This window comes from Osmia bicornis, chromosome 12 (genome assembly GCF_907164935.1).
Source record: "Osmia bicornis bicornis chromosome 12, iOsmBic2.1, whole genome shotgun sequence".
Taxonomy (NCBI): Eukaryota; Metazoa; Arthropoda; class Insecta; order Hymenoptera; family Megachilidae; genus Osmia; species Osmia bicornis.
Window position 1 is genome coordinate 3,376,474 of NC_060227.1, and position 26,734 is coordinate 3,403,207.

Below are 26,734 nucleotides of genomic sequence, written 5' to 3' on the forward strand. Positions count from 1 at the left end.
CCATCTCTAAATAAAATAAAATTTTCTAAATCATAAGCTTCCAAAAGAATACATCTTTCCCTGTATCGAGATAATACCAAAGCTGTTACTTACACGGTCAGTGTCTACAGCAGTGACGCATAATTCGATAAACCCGTAACGACTTATAAGTGTATTTCCACCTAATTGAGCTTCGTCATTACCCAAACAGAAGTCTGAAGCAATTCCTTGCATTTCCTGTTACGGTGGAACGTTGGCCCGGACGCTTCTACCTGAGCCATCAGCCAAAGCCCCTAGGTAAGGGGTCCTAGTGACTTAGTCATTAACATCGACTGACCGTTTACCTGGATTTGCCTGTCGCGACCACGCACGAGACGAAAGAAGAAAGCAGGCCACTTTGTTTTGACCGATGTCTTTTCTTGTATCATTCCCTCTCTTTCCTTCTCATTCACTACGAAGTCACGGACAAGGTCAAGGCCGTTGGCCTTCATTTCTCGACATCCTCCACAACCTCCTACGAGCTCTCTCTATCTCTTTCTTTCTCTCTTTTTCAGTCTTCACCGGTGTTCTTTCTAATCTTACACATTTATCTTTCCATACGTAACATCTAATAAATATTCGATCTGCATCCAATGGTAACACGATTAACACGATTTCATATGCATTCAACTCTGTCCAGTTATAAACGTGTTCTCTCGTTTTAGTTCTTTTTCTTTTTTTTTTTCATTTCATGATACTCTTCGTCTCGCCCTTCCGTTTTCCATCCGTTTTTTCCGCCAGCCCCGACCACCGTCCCGCCATCCAGCACCGAGGTTCGGACAAAAATGTCCCTTGCAGAGAATGAACGATCTCACCTGGTCGACTCGTTCGTTCTACTACCCGTGGAATTGCACGGAGATGAGAGGAGGACGGCAGCCACTCAGACATTCCGTTGCTCGTACGAACAGGTTTCCTACCGATTGCAGAAAAAAAGCACCGTGAGCCGAGTAAGCTAAACAAAGTTATTCGCGGAGAACCGATACGCCCGGATTTCGGTAAGGGAAGAAAGAAAATCAGCCCTGAAACTTTCAACGCGAGACGCTGTCCAATGTACTTTGCAAACATTGTATTATCATGGAAATAAAATACTTTTTCAAAAATCCGAGTACACTGGCTAATTTGTCATTCGAAAATCCACAAATTATGTATTTACCATTTTTTCCTATAACAAATAGTTCCAGAGATATTTGAGAAAATCTACTTATCTATGGAACTATGCACATACAGGGAAGAAAATTTTGTTTAAATTTAACGCAACCGTAAGCATGAATCATCAAAAGAATTATACATCTATGATATCAATTTTACTACGGATTATAAACGGCTGCCATAAATATGCCAGGTTGATCGTGATATCGAAAGTGATATTTTTCAAAGACTCCGTTGACGTTGATTAAAAATCATCGAACGTGTCGCAGACAGCGTTCCAGTGTTATTTATCGAGACAGCAGAGTGATAGGATAAATTCTGACTAATTGCAAAACTATATCAAACATTTCAAATATGGCTGTCCGTGTAATTACGCTACAACATTTTATATTCACATTTCTCTTGTTCGAAAGCTTACGGGGGCGCGTGGGTAAGGGAAAGAAAATTGATTAGAAGGGACCGTTGAATATCGCGGTAAGAAATTCCATGAGGTACGCCAAAATTCCCTAGGGGCAGTCGGGTCAACAGGAAGTCAAGGCCACGCGGTCAATTGCCCCGCGATCCGTCGCCGTTATAAATAGATACGAGCGGCCGGTATCTACGCGTCTATTTCGCACGCATGCTGTAAAATTCGAATTGGTGTTATTTCGATACCGTACATCTTTCCCCTAGATTCCACTTTTTTTCCAACACCTCCCTTCGAGGTCCTTTCCATTGATAAAGCGTCACGTAACGAACGTATCGATCCTTCGCACCGCTGACCGCTAATTGTTATAAATATAGACCGGTTAATGAAAGAATAACTTCCCTCGATAAAGCCATGGAAACGCGTGACACCTGATCCTGAAATAAAAATAATTCTACTGTTGCCGGACGCATAATAGATTCTTACAATGTAGACTAATAGTTTACAGTAATGCGAAACAATTCAAAGGTAACGTGCCGGTTTAATACCCATTTAATCCTCACTCCCTTCTATCTTCACCCCAAATGTATGTTATATTGGTACACAATTGACCCCATGATTTACAAACAGAATTTCTGTAGACGTGGTTAAATATAATGTTAACGATCGTCGTAGTACTTGAAGAAAATCTGAGATCATTGCAATGTGTAGGAGAAAACAGTTCCTGTGAAACAAGAAGAGTACTTATTGATCCGGTATGTGGTAAATGTAGCTAGCAGGGCTTATAAATGCCATCCGCCACGAAAACTATAACCAGTGCCAATTTACCCCCCTTTGACGTAAAATTATTATGCAAAGCCTATGCAGACCAGTCGTTTGCAAGAAGGATCATCAAATATTTGAATGAAACAAATTATTTTCTATCGTCCTTGTTGAAAACTCGGTTAATCGATATCGGGGCAAAACGTTGAATCCTCGTTGTTCGTTATAATTGAAGCTCTCAAATACTAAGAATAAAACGACTTGGTTCCTTTAACGAAATCGTTTAAAATTAAAAGAATAATTTTTCTTTCCTCTTGATATTAAATAATCTATGTTTAATCGCGCGAGTTTGTTTCGTTAAATTTTTCCGCTATTCTTTATCGATAAATACGAGTGTTTTTTGTAAAGAATTAAGAGTTCAATGTGATTTGTTAAAACATACAGTACCGTGAACGAATTCAAGGGGAATAACCCTGTACCACCCTATACAGGCAGAATATATAATCTCGAGGTCATTGCTCGAACGATCTTTGGGGGTTCCACCATGCCTGGAATGAGGGTGAGGTACCTCGGTATACTGGGCAGATATCGACCACTTTCCTCCAAAAGCTAGAATGCAAAGTTGCAATTAAACATTGCCTCGTCTAATGAATTTGTAAAAAATATATAAAAAGAATCAAAAGAAAAATAAAGAAGTTTACCGCGATGCTTTCGTAAGGTTTCATCCTCGCAGACAAATTGGCTGATTCACGCTTTACCTCTGAAACTTGAAGTATTAAATTGCAATTGAATATTCCTTTAGTCTACTCAACGTAAAAGGAAAATAAAAGGAGAGGGGCGTGCTGTCTGAAGAAACATCTTACATGGATGTTTCAATTGAAATCTTTGAATTTCATTATTAATCAATCCATGTGCGGCCATGTCCATCGAGTTGGAACAGGGGTATGTCTTAAGAGAGACGACGAGGTGTAAGGACAAGATTCGATCTTTTCAGATGTATGAGACGACTAGAATAGAAGGAGGATTTCAAGGAGTGTCTTATGGGTAGGAGGGAGTGTAGGATAAGGGTTGTTCGACGGGTGGTCGTGCCTTTTGGGGCAGTGGCCCTTGCTACGATGCCTCCGAGGGTGAGAAGGGGCAGACGAGGACCTACGCGTTATTGAGCGGGCATTTCCCACAAAGCGCAGACGAGGGCAACCACCCCGTAGCGTTGCGGCGCGCACAGTTCTCTACTCTCTTCCTTCTCCCTCTCTTTTCCCCCCTTTTTCCCTATTTCTCCGTGCGTTCAATCTCTCCTTCTCTCTCTCTCTCTCTCCCTCTCTCTCTCTCTCTCCATCACTGCATCACCCTTCTGTCTCATCCCATCCCTTCAATTTTTATCTTTTTCTGTCGCCTTCTTTCTTTGCCTCCCTCTTTCTCACAGCCTCCTCTCGCATCCTCTTCCTCTGTATCCCTTTCCACTCTCTATCTATGTATGTTTCTCTCATTCTTGTCCCGTCAACGTGGAGACCCTTCGTTCCCTGCAAATTTCTCGACGCCAATAGGCGCTTTCGAGTTTGGTGCGCGCATTAAATTTATCGAACGCGACCGTGCAAGCTTGAGGATGGTAGATGCAGGAAGAAGAGGGAACTCGATGACTTTTCGTTTTTTCACTTTAATGCCGCGTCCAACAGTGCCCTACTTGTGTCTTCCCTTACCGTTGAGATCTAAAAATCATGAGGAATTTATTTAAATCAATCTTTGAAGATACGGAATAATCGGACGTCCTTATTTTAATAAATAAGATTCACCCAAGTTATGCATGAGAAGTTCTATGTAAAAAAAATATTCCTCCTCTTCTCTCCCTAAGTTCTGATCTTTGTCTTCGTCCTTTTGTTCCTTGATGTCCTGTGCACATGCTTTCCTACCGCTTTGTCTGCGCAACCCCTTTCATTTTCTGCAAATCCTTCAGCAAGTACTGCAAATATTATACTCGATTTCAGCGCTTAATCCTTTATTTTACAAATTTATTTTTATATTCGCGAAAAAAAAATGGATTTCAATTTTGGTTTTTTTTTTTCGAATTGGTTGAAATCGACGAGTACTAACCCCGGTAAAAACATAAGGGAAAGAGAAATGGATGTATCGATCTCACCCCTAGGGACTTGGTGGGATTAGGACATCACGGTAGCCACCCACGATGAGCCATGAAGCACCGTGCAGTAACGGAAGAAGAAACTTGTAGCCCTTAGCAACGTATTCTCGTGAAAAGGGACTTGTGTATTTAATATCTTTAAGGTAATAAAATGTTCTTCTTAAACGGTTACAGTTAATCTTATACTTCCACCTTTCTCTCCTGACCTGCTCATGAAATTGGAAATCGTTTATTTTATAAAAAACAAGTGATCTATGAGGGACGAATCTCCAACTGATTATTTGTAGTGAAGATATTAAAAGGTTACTTATATTCAGCAGTAACCATATATTGATCTTTATCATTTAAATAAATGTAGACTATGAATTAGCTCCTCATTGTCTTTCTCTTCTATACTGAACAATCTTGTACACTACAAAGGTATAATGGATTAAATAAACGTAAATATTAAATTAATTAGAAAAAAGAAAATTATAATCGTACACGATTTTATCCTCGTGTTTCCAATCACCCAATGACGCAATATACCACCCTCAACCTGCACCCTCTGCGTCACACCCATCCTGTTTCCGCATACCGTGCGCCCTCAACCTATATCTGTCTCCTAGGTCGTTGATCTGCAAGTCCTATTGTATCTACGATGATCTGTAACAAGTTTAATTTGATAATATAAGATTTACTTATTAAATACAGCAAATATGTATAATTAATAACAATCCAATAATAATTACATGGCATCAATTGATAAAGTCAGAAAAACTGTCTCAATATTCCTGTTACTTTCATTTATATATTTGTAATCCAACTCACAATCACAAAATATTTGTAATCCAACTCTATAACATATTTAAACGTTTTTGTATTAATTTGTGAAAAAATATTATATTGTCTTTATGTTTTTCTTGTTTAAATCATCATTGATTAAGTTTTTGATTTCTTGTTAAACGGTACCCCTGTATAACAGATACTCGTGTATCTACGCATGCTTTTAAAAGAGCACATAAAGATGGAAGAGAATTCATTACAAGAAGAAAGAGACGATTCAAATAAAAGACCGCAATTTGGAAACAGAACGCTTTCTGATAATGATAATGTATTCCAACATAACGCATGGTATATATGTATATATATCGTTTAATATTTAATGCGATATTTGCGTTATTAAGGTTATCAGGTTTTAACCTATAAGTTGCAATATTTTGAACTTTATCGCTTATTTTTTATTATAAATTTAAAGGGACAATGTTGTATGGAACGAAGAACAGGAAAAATTGGCTCAACAAAAAGTAAATGAAAATTCAACTGTGACGTTAGCAGATGATAAAGTTTGGGAATACGAATGTGAAGCTAATAAATATTGGGACAAGTTTTATGGAATTCATGATAACAAGTATATATAAATATTAACCCATGTAATTATTTTGAGAAAGTATAAATGAAGAAAAATTTTACTTATAACATTGCAGATTTTTCAAGGACAGGCATTGGTTGTTTACAGAATTTCCAGAGCTAGCAGTTGATACTGTAAAAGAAAATTTAAAGCAATCTTTGAGATCTGTAAATGAAAGCAAGAATGAAGATGATAAAGAAATTCATATTAGAATCCTTGATTTACCTAGTAAAACTGGACATAAAATTTTAGAAATTGGCTGTGGTGTAGGCAATACAGTGTTTCCAATACTTTTGTATAACAGAGATCCAAGTTTATTTGTATACTGCTGTGATTTTTCTGCAAAAGCAGTAGATATATTAAAGCAAAATCCTGCTTATGATGCATCTAGGTATAAAACATTGAATACAATATTTAGCAATGGTTATTGAATGATAAATTATTGATATAATCTATATGTTTCAAAGATGTAAAGCATTTGTTCTTGATGCAACTCAAGAAAATTGGGAAACCCCGTTTGAACCTGAAAGTCTAGATATTATAGTCCTAATATTTGTTCTCTCTGCTATACAACCAGATAAGTAAGTATTTCATTAAACATATGAAAGTTATTGATTAAAATTAATAAATTACAATTATTATTAGGATGAAACATGTTATACAACAAGTATACAAATATTTAAAACCAGGTGGATTGGTTTTATTTAGAGATTATGGAAGGTACGACTTAGCTCAACTGAGATTCAAAAAAGGCAGTTGTCTGTCAGAAAATTTTTATGCAAGAGGAGATGGAACTAGAGTATATTTTTTCACACAAGGTACCATATTTATCATTTAATATAAACTTATTTTCTTTAAAATATCAAATACAAGATATTTGTTTATAGATGAAGTTAGAACATTATTTACAAGTTGCTGCTTTACTGAGGAACAAAATCTCGAGGACAGAAGACTCCAAGTTAATAGAGGAAAGCAGCTTAAAATGTACAGAGTATGGATTCAAGGAAAATATAGAAAATAAATTAAGAATTGTATCATATTCATATTTGTAATGTTATCCTACGTTTGTCAAAACAATTGTATAATATAAATGAAAATATTTATACTATATTAAATGATAAATATGTATAATGTTTATCCTCGTACATACATCTTTTTAATTAACAACTGATAAATGACCGTGATAATGAAACACAGTCGGATATTATAGTTTAAGAAAGTTTTTATTGGTAGCACTGCTACACTATTAACACGTAAACATGGCGATCACCGTGATCGTTCTTGTTTAGAGAGAAACAAGATCGTTTTTTGTATTCTAACACTTAACTTTTCACTTTAAACTACCAAAAAACAGAACAACATGGGTAATGCCGATACAAAATTAATCTTTCGAAGAGCAGTTGTTCAATTGACGTCGAAAACACAGGTAAAAATTATTGTTTATTATTCCACTCACCAAGCTGTTTGACGTTTCAGTGCAACAATATATATACAAATCGTTAATTGTTAATTGATCTCGTCTTTTTATTTGGATAAATAATAATACTTTCTTCAGTATAAAGTTCATTGAATCCTATCCTTCACTGACCAAGTATAATTTAAGTTGAAAAAATACACCTCATTCTTTTTTAATTGTAGGTGATTGATGCTTCAGATGACACATTCTGGGACCAATTTTGGTCTGAAAACGTTACTAATGTGCAAGACATATTTACTCTAGTCCCTGCGCAAGAAATTCGTATATTAAGAGAAGAAGCACCTTCCAATTTAGCTACATTATGTTATAAAGCAGTGGAAAAACTAGTGAAAGCAGTTGATAATAGCTGCAGAACACAAAGAGAACAACAAACAGTTTTAAATTGTTGCCGCTTATTGACAAGATTGTTACCTTACATTTTTGAAGATCCTGATTGGAAGGGATTCTTTTGGTCCAGTTTACCTGGTAAAGAAGACGAAGAAAGTATCCCCTTGGCCCATTCTCTACTCAATGCACTTTGTGTGAGCACTGATATATTTTTTAAAATTAACAGGAGACGAAAACAAGTTGTTTTAAACTCAAATTTTTATTTTAGGATTTGTTGTTCTGTCCTGATTTTACAGTAGCTGCAAATAGAAAATCTGGTCCTGTAAGTTTTCTTTTAATATTTTGAAAGTTTTAAAAATTGAAAAGTGCTAATGAAATGTTTTTTAAATTACCTAGGATAAGGCAGAAGAATTACAGTCTATAGATAGCTGTGAATATATTTGGGAAGCTGGTGTAGGATTTGCGCATTCACCTCCTAGATACCCAATTCTAGATTCAAATAGAACAGAATTATTGAAGCTGTTACTTACATGCTTCAGTGAAACCATGTACAACCCTCCAATGGATCTTTCAGTTACACCAAATAGATGGATCCAATATTTAACCAGTTCTGAAAATAGGTGTGTTGTAATAAATTCATCGTATAGACCAATATGTTTAAGAAAAAATAATTTCCATATTTTTATAACAGACATGCTTTGCCTATGTTCACATCATTGTTGAATACAGTATGCGCGTATGATCCTGTCGGGCTTGGAGTACCATACAATCATTTATTATTTACTGACTCCTTGGAACCACTAGTTGATGTTTCGTTACAAATTCTCATAGTAACATTGGATCATGATACCAGTGGTGGTACTCCGTTAGAAGAAGGAGTTGTTGGAGATAATTTATTTATTAATTATCTTAGTCGTATCCATCGAGATGAAGGTAAATTTTGTACCTGAAACAAATTATTTAATGAAGAAATTGAAGGAATTATTTAATTAAAGAAAATTATGCTTATAGATTTTCAGTTTGTATTGAAAGGTATCACTAGATTATTGAATAATCCATTGATGCAAACGTACTTACCAAACTCAACGAAAAAAGTACACTTTCACCAAGAGTTATTGGTGTTCTTTTGGAAAATGTGTGATTACAATAAGAAATTCTTATATTATGTATTAAAAAGTTCCGACGTTCTCGAGGTGTTGGTACCCATACTGTATCATCTGAACGACTCACGAGCAGATCAGTGTAAGCTTTCACGATACTATGAATTTAACTAAACTGATTACACATAATAATTAAGGATAATTGTATAGCCCGAGTTGGATTAATGCATATAGGAGTATTTATTCTACTTTTATTAAGTGGAGAACGGAACTTTGGCGTTAGACTGAATAAACCGTACACAGCTACAGTACCTATGGACATTCCTGTTTTTACAGGTAATAATTTTATTGATAAATTATCGATAATTCATGTTATCTAAATCTCATTATATTATAGGTACACATGCTGATTTATTAATTACCGTTTTCCACAAGATAATTACAACTGGACACCAAAGACTACAGCCGCTATTTGACTGTTTACTAACGATTCTAGTCAACGTTTCTCCATATCTTAAAACATTATCAATGGTGGCTAGTACTAAATTATTGCATTTACTCGAAGCATTTAGTACACCATGGTTTTTATTCTCGGCCCCGACGAACCATCATTTAGTATTCTTTCTTCTTGAAATTTTTAACAATATTATTCAGGTGATTTGTACATATATTAAATAGCAAGTTTTCTATGAATGATACTAATAACGTTTGTTTCTTACCAGTATCAATTTGATGGAAACAGTAATCTGGTTTATACTATAATACGTAAACGACAAGTGTTCCATGCATTGGCAAATTTACCAAGCGACTGCAATACAATTGCAAAATCCCTTAGTAAACGACAACGTCGTCACGTACCTGCTAGTACATCTAATGAAAATGTTAGCGAAGCTGCAATGGAAGGTTCGCATCCTGCACAGCCAGCTGAACCTGGAACTTTAAAAGCATCCCTATTAGAGACTCCAGGTAAATTTATAATATCTGATTATATATTTGATTACATAAACGCATTGTTATCTGTTCGTATTTGTTTCTAGGTATTGAAAAAATGACTGAGAAAGAATCTGCGCATCCATTAAGTCCTTCAGTGAATGTGGATGTAGGAAAATCTAATCACCAAAATAATGGGACTGGTACAGAAGAATTAATTAACTCTGCTAAAAGCTCTGTTATACCTGTAAGAACATAACGATATTAATAATTTATTATATTGTCTAATATTTATAAATTGTTCATCCATTATTTTTTATTCATTAAATAGAAAGGAGGTATCAGAGTTGCGGAACACACAAATTCTTCTAACAATATAAATCAGTGGGTTCCTTCTAGTGAGTGGGTGTATCAGTGGAAGAGTAAACTTCCGCTACAAACTATTATGCGTTTACTTCAAGTTCTCGTACCTCAAGTTGAAAAAATATGTATCGATAAGTGAGTATGATTCATTGTATCAATTTTTCAAATTGTACGACTCATTCATATTTTTTCATAGGGGTCTGACAGATGAAAGTGAAATATTGAAATTTTTACAACACGGTACATTAGTTGGTTTACTACCCGTACCACATCCTATTCTTATCAGGAGATATCAACCCAATGCAGGAACAACTGCTTGGTTTAGAACGTACATGTGGGGTGTTATATACTTGAGGAACGTCGAACCCCCAATTTGGTATGATACTGACGTAAAGTTATTTGAAATCCAAAGAGTTTAAACACAGTGAAATATTAGTAACTTGCACTGAAATTTCTATACTATTCTGATATAAAATATTATATTCATAATATTAAAAAACAAATGTTAGTAATATATAATTATCATAAGTTATTTTAAGAAAATGGTAAAAAAGAACAATAGTAGAGAATGACCTATTTTGAAACTTTTCTTTTCCGTCCAGTTCCGAAATTGGCAACTTTCTATTAGACTTTCTAGAACATTTTCATTACAGTCGTAAAATCGTAATTCTTTTTTTATTTACCTCGCTTTTTAAATGTAGTATACAATATTTATATGTAAAGTGAAATATGCATGACATCTAACTGTAATTCTTTTTAAAAAAATTAATTTAATATTAATTTATTAACTTCTTTGAAAGTTTCCCTCATGGTTTAAATTTGTACAAAATAAATAAATATAGTGATCTAGGGAATGTAACATTCTTTAAAATTGATGATGCAATTATATAATTTTGATTGTTAGTTTATGAGAAAGCGTGTCGTTTCAATGTGTACGATTATTTTCGTAATAAAGTAATGTGTACTTATTCATGCTGTGCATACAGAACAAGCGCCTATGTTTAATTATACAATTGTAATATTGCCTAGAGGTTTGTAATAAATTTGGTATAAAAAAAAATGTAAAAAGGGAACAAAATAACAAACCGAATGATTCTTTATTTCAAGCTACATTTTTGGTGTACAAAAATATAGCTTGAAAATCGTTAATAGTTATAAGTACTAAATACAATATTCTATGTAATAATGTATTGTAAAAATTTGTTTCAAATACAAAGCAAAATTTCTTTGCAAACTATAATTTACATAATGTATGTAATTTTAATATTAAAACACACACAGAAAACATAAAATCACATATATATTTATTAGTTGAATTTATACTATAGTCAAAATCTATGTATGTATGCATCGCGTGTATGCACTTACTTATATTATATACACGTGTATAAGTAAGTATTATAAAACATATACAATACTTAGCCTATGTTTTTATTTAATCTTACATAGTAGAATTAGTGTGTGTTGAAGCATTTTACATTTTATGGATTGTAGGAAGAACAATTTATGCGTTAAATGTGACTCTAAATTTCATTTTCTTTTTTTAAGAAATAAATATATTAATATAAATTTAAATTATATATTTTACTTCCTTCTTTGTTCATAATGTCTAGCTTTTCACATGTGAAACGACAGTTACTTTTTTAAAGAATGTATTATTTTCTAATGAAATAAATCACAAGTATTTATTTAAGTATGTGAACGGAAAACACGTACCTTTTTGGAATTCAAAAAATATCGTAAGTTTCGTAGATATTGTGTTTATCTTTTATTCGGACATTAGTCTTCTTATGCTTCTTTTAGTTCATAAATGCTATAAAGAATGATATCTTCAGATTACTTCACTATTTATATCACAGATGTAAAGTTTACCTATCCTAGAAAAATCGTGATGGTTTTCATTTTTCCTTCAATTGCATAAATTAAAAGCTCGATGATGGAATATTTATGTTTAATAACACATTTTGATGATATCACTGATGAGTGTTTCATTCCTTAAAAAATGTAATGTATGAAAAAATAGTGATAGCATTCTATACAATCTTATGTCAATTTAACGATGTTAAGTCTCATCGCATAACTTTATCATAAGACGGCGGTGGAGCTTCGTCCAATGAATTATGCGGTGGAATCAAAATAGCAATATGATAGGGTGGTGGTGGATTTTGCCTTATTACAGAAATAGGTCTAGCGTTTTCATTGGACATTGTATTTGTAGCAGTTACAGACGCAATGTGGTCCTCTTGTACGTGGTGTTCTTGATGATTACTCCGGTGATTTCGGCGGCATAGAATCGAATACAAACATGCGAACAATAATAATAATGTTAGCAGACCCCAAAATACAAAAACTTCTATGCCTTGACCCTAATGGAAAAATATATCCATATTAATAACACAAAGAAATTAAAACAGTAATAAAATCATTTCAGTTTCAGCTTACTTGATCACCGAAGTAAAATTTTGCTGCGGCAACGAATCCAGTTGCAAATACAAATGTTATCCAAACACCGCATCTTAATCTGTAACTTGCTAGTTCTGCGTCATTAAATTCAGAAAAATCCAAAAGACTTCTATTCGTTCCGCTTGTAGCAGTATTTGACAATATTAATTGATTATTTCCAGCAGTTGTTACATTACTGTAAATATAAAAATAAATTATATTTCTGTTACTATTCTTGTTGTTATTGCTTAAACATCCATACTCTTGTGTAGAAAATTTATAATTGAGGGCGAATCATTTATAAGTACTTTCTGTTGATAGACATGTATAAGTGAGTCACCCTGTATATAGGAAGAACATGTTCCTCAGAATCCTCTTAGTAGACCTTTTTCTTTAATTACTTGGAGATGTTGTTTAGCTGGGTATGTTGAGTAGAGTCAACCGGAAAATTGTTTCGGGTATCATTATTAGTTCTTAACGAAGTTCTTATCACTCGGCAACTATTTAAATTACTAGGACCAGCTGCATTTTCCATAGTATTCAGATTTTGAAACCGATGAAGAGGGGTAACCATTTGTCTTACATCTGGATTATATCTACATTGATCTGTAAAAATTATAAATACAAACGTTTTAACTTAAAACTGTACTATCCTTTTTGGAACAATTAAATTTGTACAATTTTTAAACAATTTTTTGGATACTATATACAGAATACTAAATACTAGAAAGGAAAGGAACTTTAGATTTTTGTTTAGTAATCTTACTGAAATTTGTTTTTGGCAGAGGTGTGGCGGGGTATCGGCGGCCAGTAAAACCGTAATACCTCCCCGCCGGTTTGTTAATCCAGAAATGCATACTCTGTACAATGTTCTTTAAATAATCATTGCTATTTGCCAAATTCCTTGAGATTCAAAGCTACAAGTAACTTAATATCTTCTTTGTTGCTTTCATAAATACTTTTCCAGTAAGCTCACGAACAATCCTGGTTCAAGTTCCATTACTCGTACATTTGAAATCAATGCACTGTGTTAGCACATTTTTGGTATTCATCGTTCATAAAAGAGAAACTTGATATATCTTAAAATGCCTTTTAATTTCATTTATTCAAAAAACTTCAATCACGTTTTGTGAATATTACAACAAATTCAACGAATACATAACTAATAATCTGCATTCAAACTCAGGTCAATACTGAACTAAACTCTGGCTTGAATTTCTACCATTGTCATTTTAAAAGCAGGCTTACCAACACCAATGAAGCAGACATTATCAACTTATGTTTGTTGTTTAAAAAACTACCGAGAAATGATTTCCTAGTATAACAAAGTATACAATAAATAAAAATTGATTTGTCTATTATTTAGCTTGTAGCTTGTAGCATACTTGATATACTACTTAATTTTCATAAATTTGGATATAAATTAAAACATAACCTGTCTATAAGAACACCAGCATATATATATTAGAACTAAATATGTATTAATTTTATGAAAGATCCAACAGTGATTATAATGGTGTTGTTTATAATAAAGAATTGTTTATGCCGAGTTGAATCACATTTCTTGAAACGATCTTTGTTTTGCACTACTGTCTGGAATGCTAATACTGGTGAAACAGATTATCCATTAAAACACGATGATAGTTTGATATCCCAAAGCACTAAAAAATGTATAAAAGTTGCTTTCATAGGTTTACCAAATGTTGGAAAGAGTACATTAATAAATCAACTGACACGTAGATCAGTATGTATTTTTAGCTATTTTATGTTAATCATTATAATCATCTCTTCATCACTTTTACTGGAAACAAATGTTTGATAAACAGATATGTCCTGCATCTGCCAAAGTTCATACTACAATGCACAAAGCAGAAGTAGTATATACAGAAGATGATACACAAATTATATTCATGGATACACCTGGATTAGTAACACGTTATGAAATTAAAAAGTATAAATTAGTGGAAACCTTTACAGAAGATCCTATAGTTTCAATTAAAGAAGCAGATGTTATTGGAATCTTACAGGATGTAACTAATGCATATACTAGGCATAAAATTAATGATTTTGTTAAGGATTACTTGGAAAACAAAAGGGAAGACACTCCATTGATATTGGTCTTTAATAAAATTGATAGAATAAAGAAGAAATTAGTTTTGTTAGAACTTACAAAATTATTAACAAATCCTGAAAGTTCTCCAAAATTTGATGATATTTTTATGATATCTGCACTGACCGGAGATGGCATAGATGATTTAAGGGTAAGACAATGTAGATCATTTATGACTATTATAGCATTAGTAATTATAAATCATTATTTGTACGTTTATATTCAAACTCATTTTAATTTACATTGCAGAATTATCTACTTGATTCAGCCAAGGTACAAGAATGGAAATATGAAAAGGACTGTAATACTGATCAAACAGTTGAAAATATAATACAAGAAACTGTAAGGGCTAAGTTAATGGATGTTCTTCCAGCAGAAATGCCATTCAACATTAAATTACAAATGGTGCATTTTGATTACACCGAAGATGATGGTATTCAGTGTACTCTGGCATTAAACTGTCCCAAACCGAATTATATGAAAACATTGTTAACGCGTAAGGGTGAGAAAATTAAGCATATAGCATTTTATGTAGAAAAGGAATTACGTAATGCATTTAGAAAACCCGTAATCGTACGTTTATCTGTACAATGTGACAAAGAGAAAAGGACAACAATTAATTAAAAAATCGACAACTTTATAAAAATGATTTTTTTTTACCAACACAAATGTATAAAATTCCTTTGAAAATAAATGTACATATAAATAACTGCAATTACACATGTAGTAATATCACTTACAGTCATTAATGTTGTTAAAATATGGAAAGGTGAAATCAGTTTCTCTAAGATTTTCTTCTATCCATTTATTGGCCTTAGCATCAAGTTCAGGGGTAAACATATCCCTCCAGTTACCACTTTGACCAGTCCTAACAAATGTTCCAGCAGTTATAATACCACATTCTTTTAACTCAGATGAATTCACCATTGGGTTATTCCGAAAGTTTTTAATATTTAAATAATTTGCAACTTCTTTTATTTGTTCCTCGCTATAGATTTTTCCAAGGAACATAGCAACTTTTTTAATTGCCTTTGGAAAATCCTGAATATACGACATTTAAATAAAAGCACCTTTAAATAGAAATAATATTAAATGATTTTCTGACTCACATGTTGCATTTCTTCATAGAACATGAATAAAAGATTTGGATGATTTTTATATCCCCATGCTTCCTTTAAATGTTCCCAATAGGGACTCCATGGTGCTGAAAAAAATGTTAAATTACTTAAATCGTATTTAATAAAAATAATCTGTCATGTCTGTTATACTTACTATGATTATTTTGAAAATAATCCCAAAATGTTGCAAAATCACCTGTATACCCTTGAGTTTTAATTGCTTTGTTTAAATGATACCAAGAGACAGCAACGTCTTTGGGATTTCGTGCAATATATATTACCTTTAATTGAATAATATAATATTGTATAAAATTATATAGAAACAAGTGTTTGCTTTCATAATTATAATTCTACCTTACAACCAGTATCCAAAATACCAGGTAACAAACTGAATGGAAAATGTGATTTAATGAATCTCTTGGAAGGTATTCTCGCTAAGACTTCGTACCCTGGCTCCGCAATTTTTCTACATAATTCTTCTTTATCTTTGTCGCCCTCGTTTATTTTTAAAAATTCGAGCGTCACTTCTGGATGATTGAACAAACTAAATCTAGAAAGCAAATTGATCTTAAGTTAGTAACGTTGTTGTTTTAAACTACCGTATAAACTTTCGAGGATAATGTAAGTTCAATTATACTAACTCAAGAAACGGAAATCGTTCTGCCAGAAGTTCTTTCTGTGCCCTTTCAAAATCTAAATCGTTTGACAATAGCCAAACTAATTCTTGAGTCCATGTTGTACCTGAAAACAAAAATATAGTTATTGGAAAATTCATATACGATACATTACGAATTACTGTTAAATAATTCAGGTATGTTACTTACCGGACCTTGGATAAGATAGAACCCACGTATCATCTGATCGTGCCTTAAAGTTATAAAAACCTTTACCTTGTTCCGTGTATCTATACGGAAAGAACCACTTTTTAGATCCTACTACCACCCAACCTGTTCTTTCGCCTTTAAATAATCTCAGCATTTTCTTTGTGTCTTCTTCGTTCAAAAATTCATATTTTGGAGATTCAAGTTCCATCCTGTATATTTCTGTACGAGTTTGAATATATAAATTCATGACAGTTAAATAATAAAATAAATAAATTTATTTGTAATTTATATTTTAATAAGCATTTATTTATCCTGTACTTGAAAATTATATCGTTAGATATGACCGTTACCGTTAACTTTACCTATCCGGAAGCGCGGGAAATTATACCGTTACGTCTAGAATTCTTTTTTTAAATATATCGAACTGTCATTTATAGCTATAAAATATGAACTAATAAATATAACAATCATATCAACGGTTTATAAGTAATGTAAATTAAGTTGTAATTGATGTCGGAAATAAAGCACCAATTTTAGTTTAAACCAAACACAGGGCCGGCCCTGACCAAACACTTCCTATGTATCTAAATATTATAAAGTTGTCATTATTATATTTAATAAATAATGTATCTAATTAAATATAAATACTTACAAAGTAATATCAATGAAGATTTAAATATATAATAAATTAAAATACTATAAAATTATACAAACGTCATAGCAAAGCAACAAACTGGCGGAAGACACGAAACCTAATGATGAACTGAAGAATTTAACGGGAATTCGGGTTAAAGGACTTTCACCCAACTAAGCTGCCCAGTTTCGTTTTTCTCGTATTGTTTTATTCACTGATAATTTTAAAACTTGAAAAAATCTTGCGATGATTACTTTTATTCAATATTTATAAAAGTAACTTCCGGTTTATATTTATATAACCGGATTAAATACCAGAAACACGACATACTGAATATTAAAATATTTTTAGAAGAATTTTTCCATAAAAAATGATTTAATTTATTGCCATTATAATTGTAATACAGGCAATTAACGACGCGTGCTTTCATATTAAAAATTGTTCTCTAACAGAATAGAGAACAATCATATCAAACTGTAAAGACTAATTACTAGATAGGAACTTCTCATAATAAATTTATACTTGTATATTGATTATCAGTCTTGTTTCCTTACTTATAACTAAAATAAGCGTAAGAGTACCTCGTCTTATCTCGATGAAACGTCGCTTTACTTTTTAAGAGATAGAAAAAAGGTTTTCTTTGGTTGTAAAATACAAATTTCCATCAGGGACCAGTTGCAATGAACTGTCTAACTTGATCACATGTAAAAAAATATAACTTATTTTCATATTAATCTTAATAAAAATATTAATCTAGTCTTAACTTTAAAATTCAGATCAAAATCTTAATCTACTAAATTAAAGGAATGATAATTTTTTTTTAATACAACAAATGTAAGAACATTGGTAGTTCAAAGTCAATTGTATAAAATTTTCAACTTACTAAGATTTTAGTATTTTTAAATAACATACTTTGTCCCAGAAACGTTACTTAATTTGTTATTGAATGATTTGAGAGTATGTTCTCTAATTTCATGGTTCCATTAAATCTTATATCACTGATTTGTACTCTTAAACAATATCGTTCTAAGATATTCATTATAACTTATCTTCTTATCTTTACTAAAAACTTTCTGGTCTCAAAACGTTTTCAAGTACTGTTAAATTTTCGCTTTTCGAATGTAATTTATCACTGACTTGTGTAATCTGAATTATATTGATTTCGGTGGAGTTTGTTACTTCTGATACTTTTTTATATAAATCAACACGATCCCATGTTTTATCTACTGGTTCGATACAAGAGATATTCAATCCTAATTTACAGAAATTTGATGCAGGCTTTCTCTGATTGTCTACAGGCTTTACTGACAGCTTATTATCTTGATTTTCAACAAATTTAGAAACAGGTATTGACACATCTTGACTTCCTAGATCATCGTCTACCTTCGTAATCTTAGTAAACGATGAAGATCTTTCTCTTCTATTAAAGAAGTTTTTAAGATCTGGATTCGTCAGAAACATTTTGCATCGTTTGGTATGTATTTTCATATTGTCGTGTCGATTGAAAGGTCTATCGCATCCAGGACAATGAAATCTATAAATAAAATATATTATAACAAAGATTATATCACATAAAAAAAAAAAACATGTGAAGGAATGTACCTAATTTTACTGTGTACTGCCATGTGAGCAGCTAAATGAGACTGCTGTGCAAATGTTTTTTCACATATGTTGCATTTATAATTCCTAATACCCTTATGTTTCAAAATATGTTCTTTTAATATTTGATTACTTTTGTATACATTTGGGCATAAAGAACACTTATACTTTCCAACAGCATGTACCTGTAAAGAAAATTCAAAATCAATTGGTAGTCTTGTTGGTCATTTTTTAGTGGTTCTAAATGACCAATTTAATTTCAAATATATCTTACATTTTTATGATTGTGCAAAGCTTTCTTCGACTTAAGACGTTTACCACAAATTTTACATATATAATCTTGCATGTCCACATTTATATTATGTGCTTCTAGTTTCTCTTGTTTTACAATAACAGATATTGCTTTACTTTTGACCAAATTATCTTCTGTTTTCTTTGAGCTTTCTTCATTGAATTTCGTTTCTGTTGGTTTATCAGGAACTTCACCATCATTAATTATATCAGTACCTCTATCCTTAATACAAGTTTCGTTCAATGATGAGTCCATTGCTACCTTTTCCTTTGCAGTGGTTTCCTTGATTTCCAGTTTAATTGGAATTACAGTACTTTTAGTTACACTATTAATATTTTCACATATATTACGCAGACGGTATTTTTTCAATTTGTTCTGAAAATTATCCTTTTCATCAACATTCTCCTTCTTTAAAAGACTAGCTTCCCTCATTTTTTCCAATTTACTCTTTCTACCTCTCTTACGTCGTACAGGGAACACCGAGTTTTCATTAACATTCGTTTCATCCATCAGCAATAAATTCATTGGACTTGTTTTCTTCATAATACTATCCTTTTCGGATATGAAATTTGTATCACGCTTTTGTTCGTTCATTGAATTCTTCTCACGTGTGGGAATGTTACGCACTGTAGACTGCTTATTAGAAATTAAATTTTCTAACGGTACCAATTTACATGTAACCGGCTGAATATCATTCGAACAGTCATTGCTATCACTATGTAAATTATTACTGTCCTTATTTATGGCTACAGAATTTTCAGCATCTTTGGAAGCAATAGGTGATAAAGCTTTTGGTTTGTGTTTCGTTGATGTAACATCATTCTCTTTATCCGATTCACCGTCATCTTCTCGCTGAAGTTTCTCTTCAGCTTTATTTTGAACCTGTTGAACAGAAAATGTATCATTAATACTATTATCCATTTTATAATTAAGATTACTGTAACTTACAGCTTGCAAGAGTTCCTTTTGAGTGTGCTGACAACTGTCGTAGAAGTCATATAAGAATTCCAACGTGCCCAGACAGCGCATACAAACAATTTGTGGCAATCCATCGTTCTTCTTTATCTGAAACAATAAAATGAAACTTCTGTATTAATGGAATGAATTCATCTTCAATAACAAAGCATCAAACACACAAAACACATACATAAAATGGATAATAATAGAGCTTATTTTGCAGGATAATTTTGGGATTAAATAGCGAGGGATCCAAGTTAAAATTCTAGCTGTCCACTCAGCAATTATCATCGTTAATAGACATGCCATATAGAAATTGTTATATGCAAGGTAAACAGATGCAACAAGCACGTAAAGATAACGATGAAAATTAAATAATCAGCAGTCCCAAAAATATCGTACCTTTATTGAGAAAAATTGTGGAATCGTTAAACAAATGTATTTTTTGTTCTTATTGTCGAGAGAGATTGTTATGTAAATAATATATATATATATATATAAATATATATATATATTTATACTGGACATTATTTTTAATGACATATTAATGTTTATCTTTATTAAAAAGTGTATATATATTTTTATTTCTATATATATATATATATACTTTTTTCGACAAGTACATTATTTCCTAGACGAAAAAATAGTTTAGCTTAACAAACGCCTCGTAAAAAATAATAGTTATTGCTTATCACTTAACTATCTGAGGAAAAAGTGTATATGTTAATTATAATATCTTTCGCGCGTTTTCATTAACAATTCTCGCATGAATCACTTGCTTGGAGAATATATAATAATTCATAAGTCATACATAATTCTTTGCGCTCTCAACTTTTGTTTAAAAAAGAACTTTGCTTCTTCAAGATCATCCCTAGTAAAATGTTACTTGACAAACAAAGAGTTTTAGAATTATTGTCTATTTAAAAAAAAAAAGAAACATTGTTTTTTATTTTACAATATTTAATTGGTTGAGCAATATTATATATTTATCTAAACCTTCATTTTAACTAAAAAGAACTTATCATTTCAATTGAAAAGAATCTTACAACAATCTTATGAAACTATATTCTATAATATAAATGATGTCGAAGTAATTTATTTACTTTAAGAAAAGAAATAACGTTTGAGCGCAAAGAATTAATATTAACTTCCTTTACAGGGAAGAACAATGTCACGAATACTCAATTCATCGACGCCTTCGTCAAAACGTTCACACAATGTGTGATTAAAATATGTTGAGTTCATCAAGGCACTTGCATACAATTCTAGTTTCGTTTCATCTCGCAGATCACATAATAAATTTTCTTCAAACACCCTTTATTATCTATGCTAGCTTTCTAGCAAAGTTTCTGTTACTTTGATATAGAATCCACTAAAAAATAATTTGATATCCGTTTAAACGTGTAAACGTTTATCGTGGATCAAAGGCAAACATTTTGTATTAATTTTAAATTTTTCTCATTGGACCTCTACATATGTACACATAAGAATCTTATATGTAAAGTAGATTCGAAAATAGAGTAAAATGTACATTGCACATGTATCATTTAAAAGTTTTGTGATTCTTCTAAAAACAGTCATGTAAAAATACGTAGAAAATATTTTGTTTTTATACACTTTTTTTTTTAGATGGAATTATTGACTTTGGAAGCCCTATCTATACTGTATTCACATTTCTGTTGAAACATACTTTGTTAGGAAGCTAAGTGTGCGATAAACAATGCAAATATTTTTGTAACAATTCATTACTGTGATATTCTTTGGCTTCCACACCATCAAAGATTTTCATCACTTTTATATTTCTATCAAATTCCTCGAATTCATTTTCAAACATCTTTAACAGTAGATTGTCGTATTACGTTCAATGGCTTGTCTTTATTACAGCTTTGGTAAATTCTAATCGGTAATCTTTCACGTGCAAAAATTCTGCTTAATGTAATATACGTAAATGGAAAGAATACTTAAAAGAGCTCGGTAGTTTCTTAAATGCACACCTATATTATGTACAAAAAGAAAGGACTCATATTCCAAGAAGAAAAAAAAGAACGCCAAAAGAAAAAGAAGGAAGTGAATTGACTGATCGCTATTGTCATTCGTTTGGTAATACGCATTGCTTTCAAAAATAAAAAGTAAAATTTTCCAATTAAGTAAATCTAATCAAATCCACAATTATCACCTTGTTCTTTTGTTTAGTTCAAAAACCAAATTTTACTTTTAATTCTTGCAATAGTATCCTTAAAAAGAAAGTCAATATCTAAACAGATATTATTCATTCGCATAATCTAACAATTAAAAAGCGTTTCTTTCAGGAAGTTCTGACTTACCCGTGAATTAAGTTAATCTTACAAAAAATATCAGAACTATTCTCAGTACAATTACTTTTCGTTAGACGTGGTGGAAATCACGTCGGCGTTAGAAGCATTCTTTTGTTTAATAATACCAGTCTTTTTGTCTTCGAAATGTCTTTTTCTATGTACCTTCATGTTATCGCGCCTGTTGAACTTACGCCCGCACTCTGGACATGCGTGCAACTTTTCGCCGTGCACGTGCCGATGCGCAGCCAGATGACTAGCCTGAGCGAATCTCGCACCACATTTCTGGCATATGTGTTTCCTCAACCCTTCGTGTTTCAATAAGTGTTCATTTAGGAATGCTTTCGACGCGTATCTATTGTTACAAATGTTACACACGAAGGGCTTAGGATTAGAGTGTTGCAACACGTGTGCCTTATACTTAGACGCGACTTTGAACGTTTTGCTACAAACCTCGCAGGTATACGTGGTCGCGTGTCGCGTCTTAATGTGCTCGTTCAATACCGATAGACTCGAGTAAAGATTATAACAAAATCGACACCTAAAATTCCGACGGTTCTTTAAATGTACACTAGCAACGTGGCTCAGTAATCTCGTACGATACGGGAATACTTTGCCGCAATATTCGCATGCCAAATTCTGCGGTGGTAAATGCGATTTCATGTGAATTTGTAACGAAACTTTATGGTGGTAACTTTGACCGCAATCCGTACAAGAATATGGTCTCACGCCTTTGTGCACGTTGTCATGTTCCATTAAATAAAATTTTGATTTGAATCGCTTAGGACACTTCGGGCATTGTATCGGCCTAGGATTGGTATGCGAACATCGTATATGTTTCATAACGTCGGACTTACATACGAATTTAGCATTGCATAAAATACAAGTGTACTGTTTGATACCGAGATGAGTTTTCACGTGAACCATACACTTGTCTTTACGTTCGTAGAATTTGCAACACAGTTTACAAGAATAACCGTTCTGACTGTCCGACACAACGTGTTCGACGTTGTCGTCCACGCGAATCTCTTCACCGTCGATTTTGAACAATTCCTCGGGATTCTGCGTGGCCTGCCATTTCTGTTCAAACTCAACAGAGTCTTTTGATTTTGTAGAATTCCCATTTTTAAGGCTACTGCTGATAATAGTATTTATTATACTATTCACTTCTACGCAACTTTGGCTCTGTAGAAGATCAACGATAGCTTTATCCACCAAACACGAGCCCTGATCTGGAAACACTCTTGCTCGAACCGTGGTCCCGTCTTCGCTTTCCTTTTTACATAATTCTACAGTGAAACTGATGTCTTCGTTGTCACTGCTTTGAGTTCTGGATTCTTTGACAGATACATCTATGTTTGGAGAATTTGAAACGATAGTGAGAAGTTTATTTAATGCAGATGTTGGAATTTGAATGGTAGGTGATTCTTGTTGCTTTCCAATGATTTTATCAACATTTTCATTTGAGCTGTCGCACGAATTAATATTTACTTCAGTGGCAGTATTGTTGTGACTTCTAAGTCTATTTGCAATTGGTATATCACTTGTTACTTCATCCGTAGTAGCTTCTGTACTCGGCCTGCTTCTGAGCCAACGTATAGTAGTTGTTTCCGAATTTTCAACAGGCTGCACATCATCTGTATTCTTCTCATTCGTGGTTTGAACATCATTCCTATCTTCCTCGTTATTTTTTCCTTGCTGCTGACCTTTTAAGCTTTTTGGAGTTCTTGTAGCTGCCTTTGGAACACGTTCTATTTCTCTGACAGTCTTTTCGCTTGGAGAATTTAGGTTCTTGTCAATATCATTGTTGTTATTATTCGTTGATGTGCTTGGCGTTGTATCTTCAGTCTTTATCTCAGCCTAGGGATAAATTGACAGAAAAATAGAAATGGGTACCAGAAATGTACTGATTTTATTGAAGCATTGAATATAATCTGGTATTTATGGTATATATTTTTCATTGTAGATTCAAAATATATTTAAAAGATCATTTAAATTTAACAGAAATTGCAATTTTATTTGTTATACTTTTACTTGTACGTAACTAAACCAAAATACCAGATAACTGTTTTTTTTTATATCATGAGAAAAATGTCAATTGAACAATCTAATAACATCAAAAATGAGCGGTAGAGTTGTGCATTAAGTTGAATACAGACTTACAATTTCTGATAAGGGTGGTAGATTGTATCGATCGCGTAACACTTGTTGGGTGCGAAGACACTCCTCTTGGAAGTCGCAAACGAATTCAAGCTTGCCCAGACACTGAACACAGATCGCCTTGGGCAGAGGATCCCTCTCATCTATCTGCGATTCAAACAAAATACCTAAATACTAAATGTTCGTAATTTTAAAATCTTAATCGAAAATCTGATTCTGTACAACTGCTAATCGATCTTCTGATTTTCTGGTAACAGATAAGTACACATTGTATTGTTAACCCTACCGCTCTGTACATACATCAGTAAAATTATCTTGATCTGGTACCCACTCTAGTATCATACATCACCTCGATATTTATAATTATTTATGAATATGGTACATAGACGTATACTTTCTACATAATCATTAAATACATAAATTATGCAAAGTTTTACCAATAAAAAATTAAAAGAAACAAATTCAGTTTCATTCTTCAAATACAAAGAACATTACTGTTTATGAAAATTATAAAATACAATGTTTAACTAAAATACAATATGCATACAATTATTAAGCAAAAATGTACTTCATTTCGTAAGGATTATAGGACTGTATATTAAAGAGCTTATACCTAATAAAATAATTATTTTATAAAACATGGTTGTATCGTACAATTAATAAATTACAATTATATTTACCATTTAACATAAATATAAACAGATCACATGAACTTTAAAATCATAGCTTTACATAGTGTTTCTTTGTTAATAAATATTGATAGTGACAGTATTGTAAACATCATCAATCACACCTTTTTCATTGAGATCAACATACAGTCTATAAGAATAAACAGTTATTATTAATACAATTACGATTATTACTTTGAATCATTGGAAAATTGTAATATGACAAAGAAAGTGGATAACTCATTTTTCTCATGCTCTTCTCCCTTCCGGCCATTTTTCTAACCCCCTCCTCTACAATGCAACTGGGGCCCGGACCCCGTGGCACACCTTTTATATTGTACTCACCAAAATGTTGATTTTCGTGTAAATCTTCAATCCTAAAAATCTTTTGGTGCCTTCCTCACCAAACACGTCGATGTATATACTTTCACATTGGCCGCAAAGTCGACAAATCTTCGCATCTCCCTCCCCTAGCTCCATTTTTGTTTACGTTGAAGGCTGCCTGAATACGCTTTCGACTACTTGATCGCACCGAAAATTTACCATGGGAAAATTGGTGCCGATATGGTTTCTGTTCGATCCCCCAGTACCAGCCGCACGATACGGCGATACCACGCTCTTCGTAACTCGTCTTCTTCCCGGTGAAATAAACATAAACGATAAACAAAAGACAAAATTATAACGCTGGCGTTACTACTTCCTTGCTGGTCTGGCACGGGGATGTAGCCGCGTTTGGGCCAGACCAGCATACATTCACTTCCCCCCACGCAGTTGTATGAATTTCAGCCAATCGGTGATTTCTTTTTTGCATTATACGCGTATAGGGTTCGCCAATGGACGTCGTTGCCGCGCTTGCACTTAAAATATTCTATTATTCGTTCAACGAGAGAACATACCAATTTCGCATAGCTTTAGATAGGTTCTCTACTCTTACTTCTAACTTCGTGGCATTTCGTGTTCGTCTATACGGTGGACAAAAGTATATGAAAAAGAAAATAAGAGGTAACATCGAAGATCGAAAAATACACTAAATTAAAGACTACCGGATATGCTGCTCGACGCAACAATGCACTTCCGCAGGCGAAACATTTTTGAACCAATCAGAGTTAAGCATACACAAAACGAACGAAAACTTGTCGTATAACGGACATGTTGAACAAATCGTTAAAAAATAATATAGATCGAAAATACATAATATATAAACGCATTTATGTTTCCGAACGGAATGGTATTTAACATATTACCGTGTATCTTTATGTAAAAAAGTGGACACTAGCTCCACCTATCAGGAAATCCCGCAAACTATTCGGCAACTAGTTTCCAAGCTTTCCCGATAGGTGATGCTACCTTCCCAGTCGGTAACTTGTTGAGTAGTTTCAGCTGTTTTTGTATAGATGGCGCAAGAATTTAACAAATTTTAATTTATGGCGGTCTTTTTGAAATGCCAGCTTGTCAAACAATTATTTTAATAATTTTTCGGTCTTGTAGCAATTTTGATTAATTTCTAATAAAATAGAATCAACGGGAGTCAAAATTGCATCAATTTACGTTAAATTGTTGCT

The 26,734-nt window shown here is 32.7% G+C and overlaps 5 protein-coding genes and 1 long non-coding RNA gene across 8 annotated transcripts; 3 read left to right on the forward strand and 3 right to left on the reverse strand.

The window, feature by feature from the left end:
* Positions 1-957: 957 nt before the first annotated feature.
* LOC114871369 lies at positions 958-7,491 on the reverse strand. Its single transcript, XR_003788562.2, has 11 exons — positions 7,316-7,491; positions 6,085-6,198; positions 5,922-5,991; positions 4,953-5,114; positions 4,470-4,881; positions 4,126-4,292; positions 4,033-4,041; positions 3,037-3,101; positions 2,783-2,944; positions 2,122-2,297; positions 958-2,010 (listed from the first exon to the last, which is right to left on the reverse strand). It is a non-coding gene; the product is annotated as an uncharacterized LOC114871369 (long non-coding RNA).
* Positions 5,372-7,004, forward strand: LOC114871368 (tRNA N(3)-methylcytidine methyltransferase METTL2). Its single transcript, XM_029177173.2, has 6 exons — positions 5,372-5,582; positions 5,707-5,859; positions 5,936-6,250; positions 6,327-6,440; positions 6,505-6,677; positions 6,747-7,004. Exons 1-6 carry the CDS (start codon positions 5,452-5,454, stop codon positions 6,878-6,880), a joined length of 1,020 nt encoding a protein of 339 aa, XP_029033006.1. The 5' UTR covers positions 5,372-5,451; the 3' UTR covers positions 6,881-7,004.
* Positions 7,084-11,631, forward strand: LOC114871362 (protein HID1). Its single transcript, XM_029177157.2, has 12 exons — positions 7,084-7,285; positions 7,498-7,857; positions 7,932-7,985; positions 8,060-8,283; positions 8,355-8,596; positions 8,675-8,905; positions 8,974-9,099; positions 9,161-9,417; positions 9,486-9,729; positions 9,801-9,940; positions 10,025-10,191; positions 10,253-11,631. Exons 1-12 carry the CDS (start codon positions 7,220-7,222, stop codon positions 10,473-10,475), a joined length of 2,334 nt encoding a protein of 777 aa, XP_029032990.1. The 5' UTR covers positions 7,084-7,219; the 3' UTR covers positions 10,476-11,631.
* Positions 9,633-17,847, reverse strand: LOC114871363 (luciferin sulfotransferase-like). Of its 3 annotated transcripts, XM_029177160.2 has the most exons (12): positions 17,766-17,847; positions 16,551-16,769; positions 16,368-16,467; positions 16,081-16,276; positions 15,881-16,007; positions 15,718-15,812; positions 15,349-15,649; positions 12,900-13,104; positions 12,499-12,694; positions 11,929-12,422; positions 11,773-11,869; positions 9,851-9,938 (listed from the first exon to the last, which is right to left on the reverse strand). In XM_029177160.2, exons 2-10 carry the CDS (start codon positions 16,756-16,758, stop codon positions 12,126-12,128), a joined length of 1,725 nt encoding a protein of 574 aa, XP_029032993.2. In that variant the 5' UTR covers positions 16,759-16,769; positions 17,766-17,847; the 3' UTR covers positions 9,851-9,938; positions 11,773-11,869; positions 11,929-12,125. The 3 variants fall into 3 exon arrangements, with proteins under 3 accessions (XP_029032992.2, XP_029032993.2, XP_029032991.2); XM_029177159.2 differs by lacking the exon at positions 9,851-9,938 and adding an exon at positions 9,633-9,699 and having other exon boundaries at positions 11,773-12,422; XM_029177158.2 differs by having other exon boundaries at positions 11,773-12,422.
* LOC114871367 (GTPase Era, mitochondrial) lies at positions 13,372-15,300 on the forward strand. Its single transcript, XM_029177172.2, has 3 exons — positions 13,372-14,242; positions 14,325-14,759; positions 14,858-15,300. The coding sequence occupies exons 1-3, from the start codon at positions 13,988-13,990 to the stop codon at positions 15,230-15,232; spliced, it is 1,065 nt and encodes a 354-aa protein (XP_029033005.1). The 5' UTR covers positions 13,372-13,987; the 3' UTR covers positions 15,233-15,300.
* Positions 17,539-26,559, reverse strand: LOC114871415 (protein suppressor of hairy wing-like). Its single transcript, XM_029177252.2, has 8 exons — positions 25,518-26,559; positions 24,508-24,651; positions 22,412-24,204; positions 22,245-22,266; positions 20,024-20,140; positions 19,058-19,957; positions 18,787-18,968; positions 17,539-18,718 (listed from the first exon to the last, which is right to left on the reverse strand). The coding sequence occupies exons 1-8, from the start codon at positions 25,650-25,652 to the stop codon at positions 18,247-18,249; spliced, it is 3,765 nt and encodes a 1,254-aa protein (XP_029033085.2). The 5' UTR covers positions 25,653-26,559; the 3' UTR covers positions 17,539-18,246.
* Between the last annotated feature and the right edge of the window lie 175 nt (positions 26,560-26,734).

Coding starts and splice junctions, on each gene's coding strand:
- LOC114871368 (XM_029177173.2), top strand. CDS start 5,452: ATGCTTTTAAAAGAGCACATAAAGATGGAAGAGAATTCATTACAAGAA. Junction 5,860..5,935: donor TATGGAATTCATGATAACAA/GTATATATAAAT, acceptor ATAACATTGCAG/ATTTTTCAAGGACAGGCATT. Junction 6,678..6,746: donor AGTATATTTTTTCACACAAG/GTACCATATTTA, acceptor ATTTGTTTATAG/ATGAAGTTAGAACATTATTT.
- LOC114871362 (XM_029177157.2), top strand. CDS start 7,220: ATGGGTAATGCCGATACAAAATTAATCTTTCGAAGAGCAGTTGTTCAA. Junction 7,986..8,059: donor CAAATAGAAAATCTGGTCCT/GTAAGTTTTCTT, acceptor TAAATTACCTAG/GATAAGGCAGAAGAATTACA. Junction 10,192..10,252: donor GAAAAAATATGTATCGATAA/GTGAGTATGATT, acceptor ATTTTTTCATAG/GGGTCTGACAGATGAAAGTG.
- LOC114871367 (XM_029177172.2), top strand. CDS start 13,988: ATGAAAGATCCAACAGTGATTATAATGGTGTTGTTTATAATAAAGAAT. Junction 14,243..14,324: donor ATCAACTGACACGTAGATCA/GTATGTATTTTT, acceptor TTTGATAAACAG/ATATGTCCTGCATCTGCCAA. Junction 14,760..14,857: donor ATGGCATAGATGATTTAAGG/GTAAGACAATGT, acceptor TTTACATTGCAG/AATTATCTACTTGATTCAGC.
- LOC114871363 (XM_029177159.2), bottom strand. CDS start 16,758: ATGGAACTTGAATCTCCAAAATATGAATTTTTGAACGAAGAAGACACA. Junction 16,277..16,367: donor GAACGATTTCCGTTTCTTGA/GTTAGTATAATT, acceptor TTTGCTTTCTAG/ATTTAGTTTGTTCAATCATC. Junction 15,650..15,717: donor TCTATGAAGAAATGCAACAT/GTGAGTCAGAAA, acceptor TCGTATATTCAG/GATTTTCCAAAGGCAATTAA.
- LOC114871415 (XM_029177252.2), bottom strand. CDS start 25,652: ATGGAGCTAGGGGAGGGAGATGCGAAGATTTGTCGACTTTGCGGCCAA. Junction 24,205..24,507: donor TACCACCCTTATCAGAAATT/GTAAGTCTGTAT, acceptor ATTTATCCCTAG/GCTGAGATAAAGACTGAAGA. Junction 22,267..22,411: donor TCCACCACGTCTAACGAAAA/GTAATTGTACTG, acceptor TTTCTTTTTAAG/GATACTATTGCAAGAATTAA.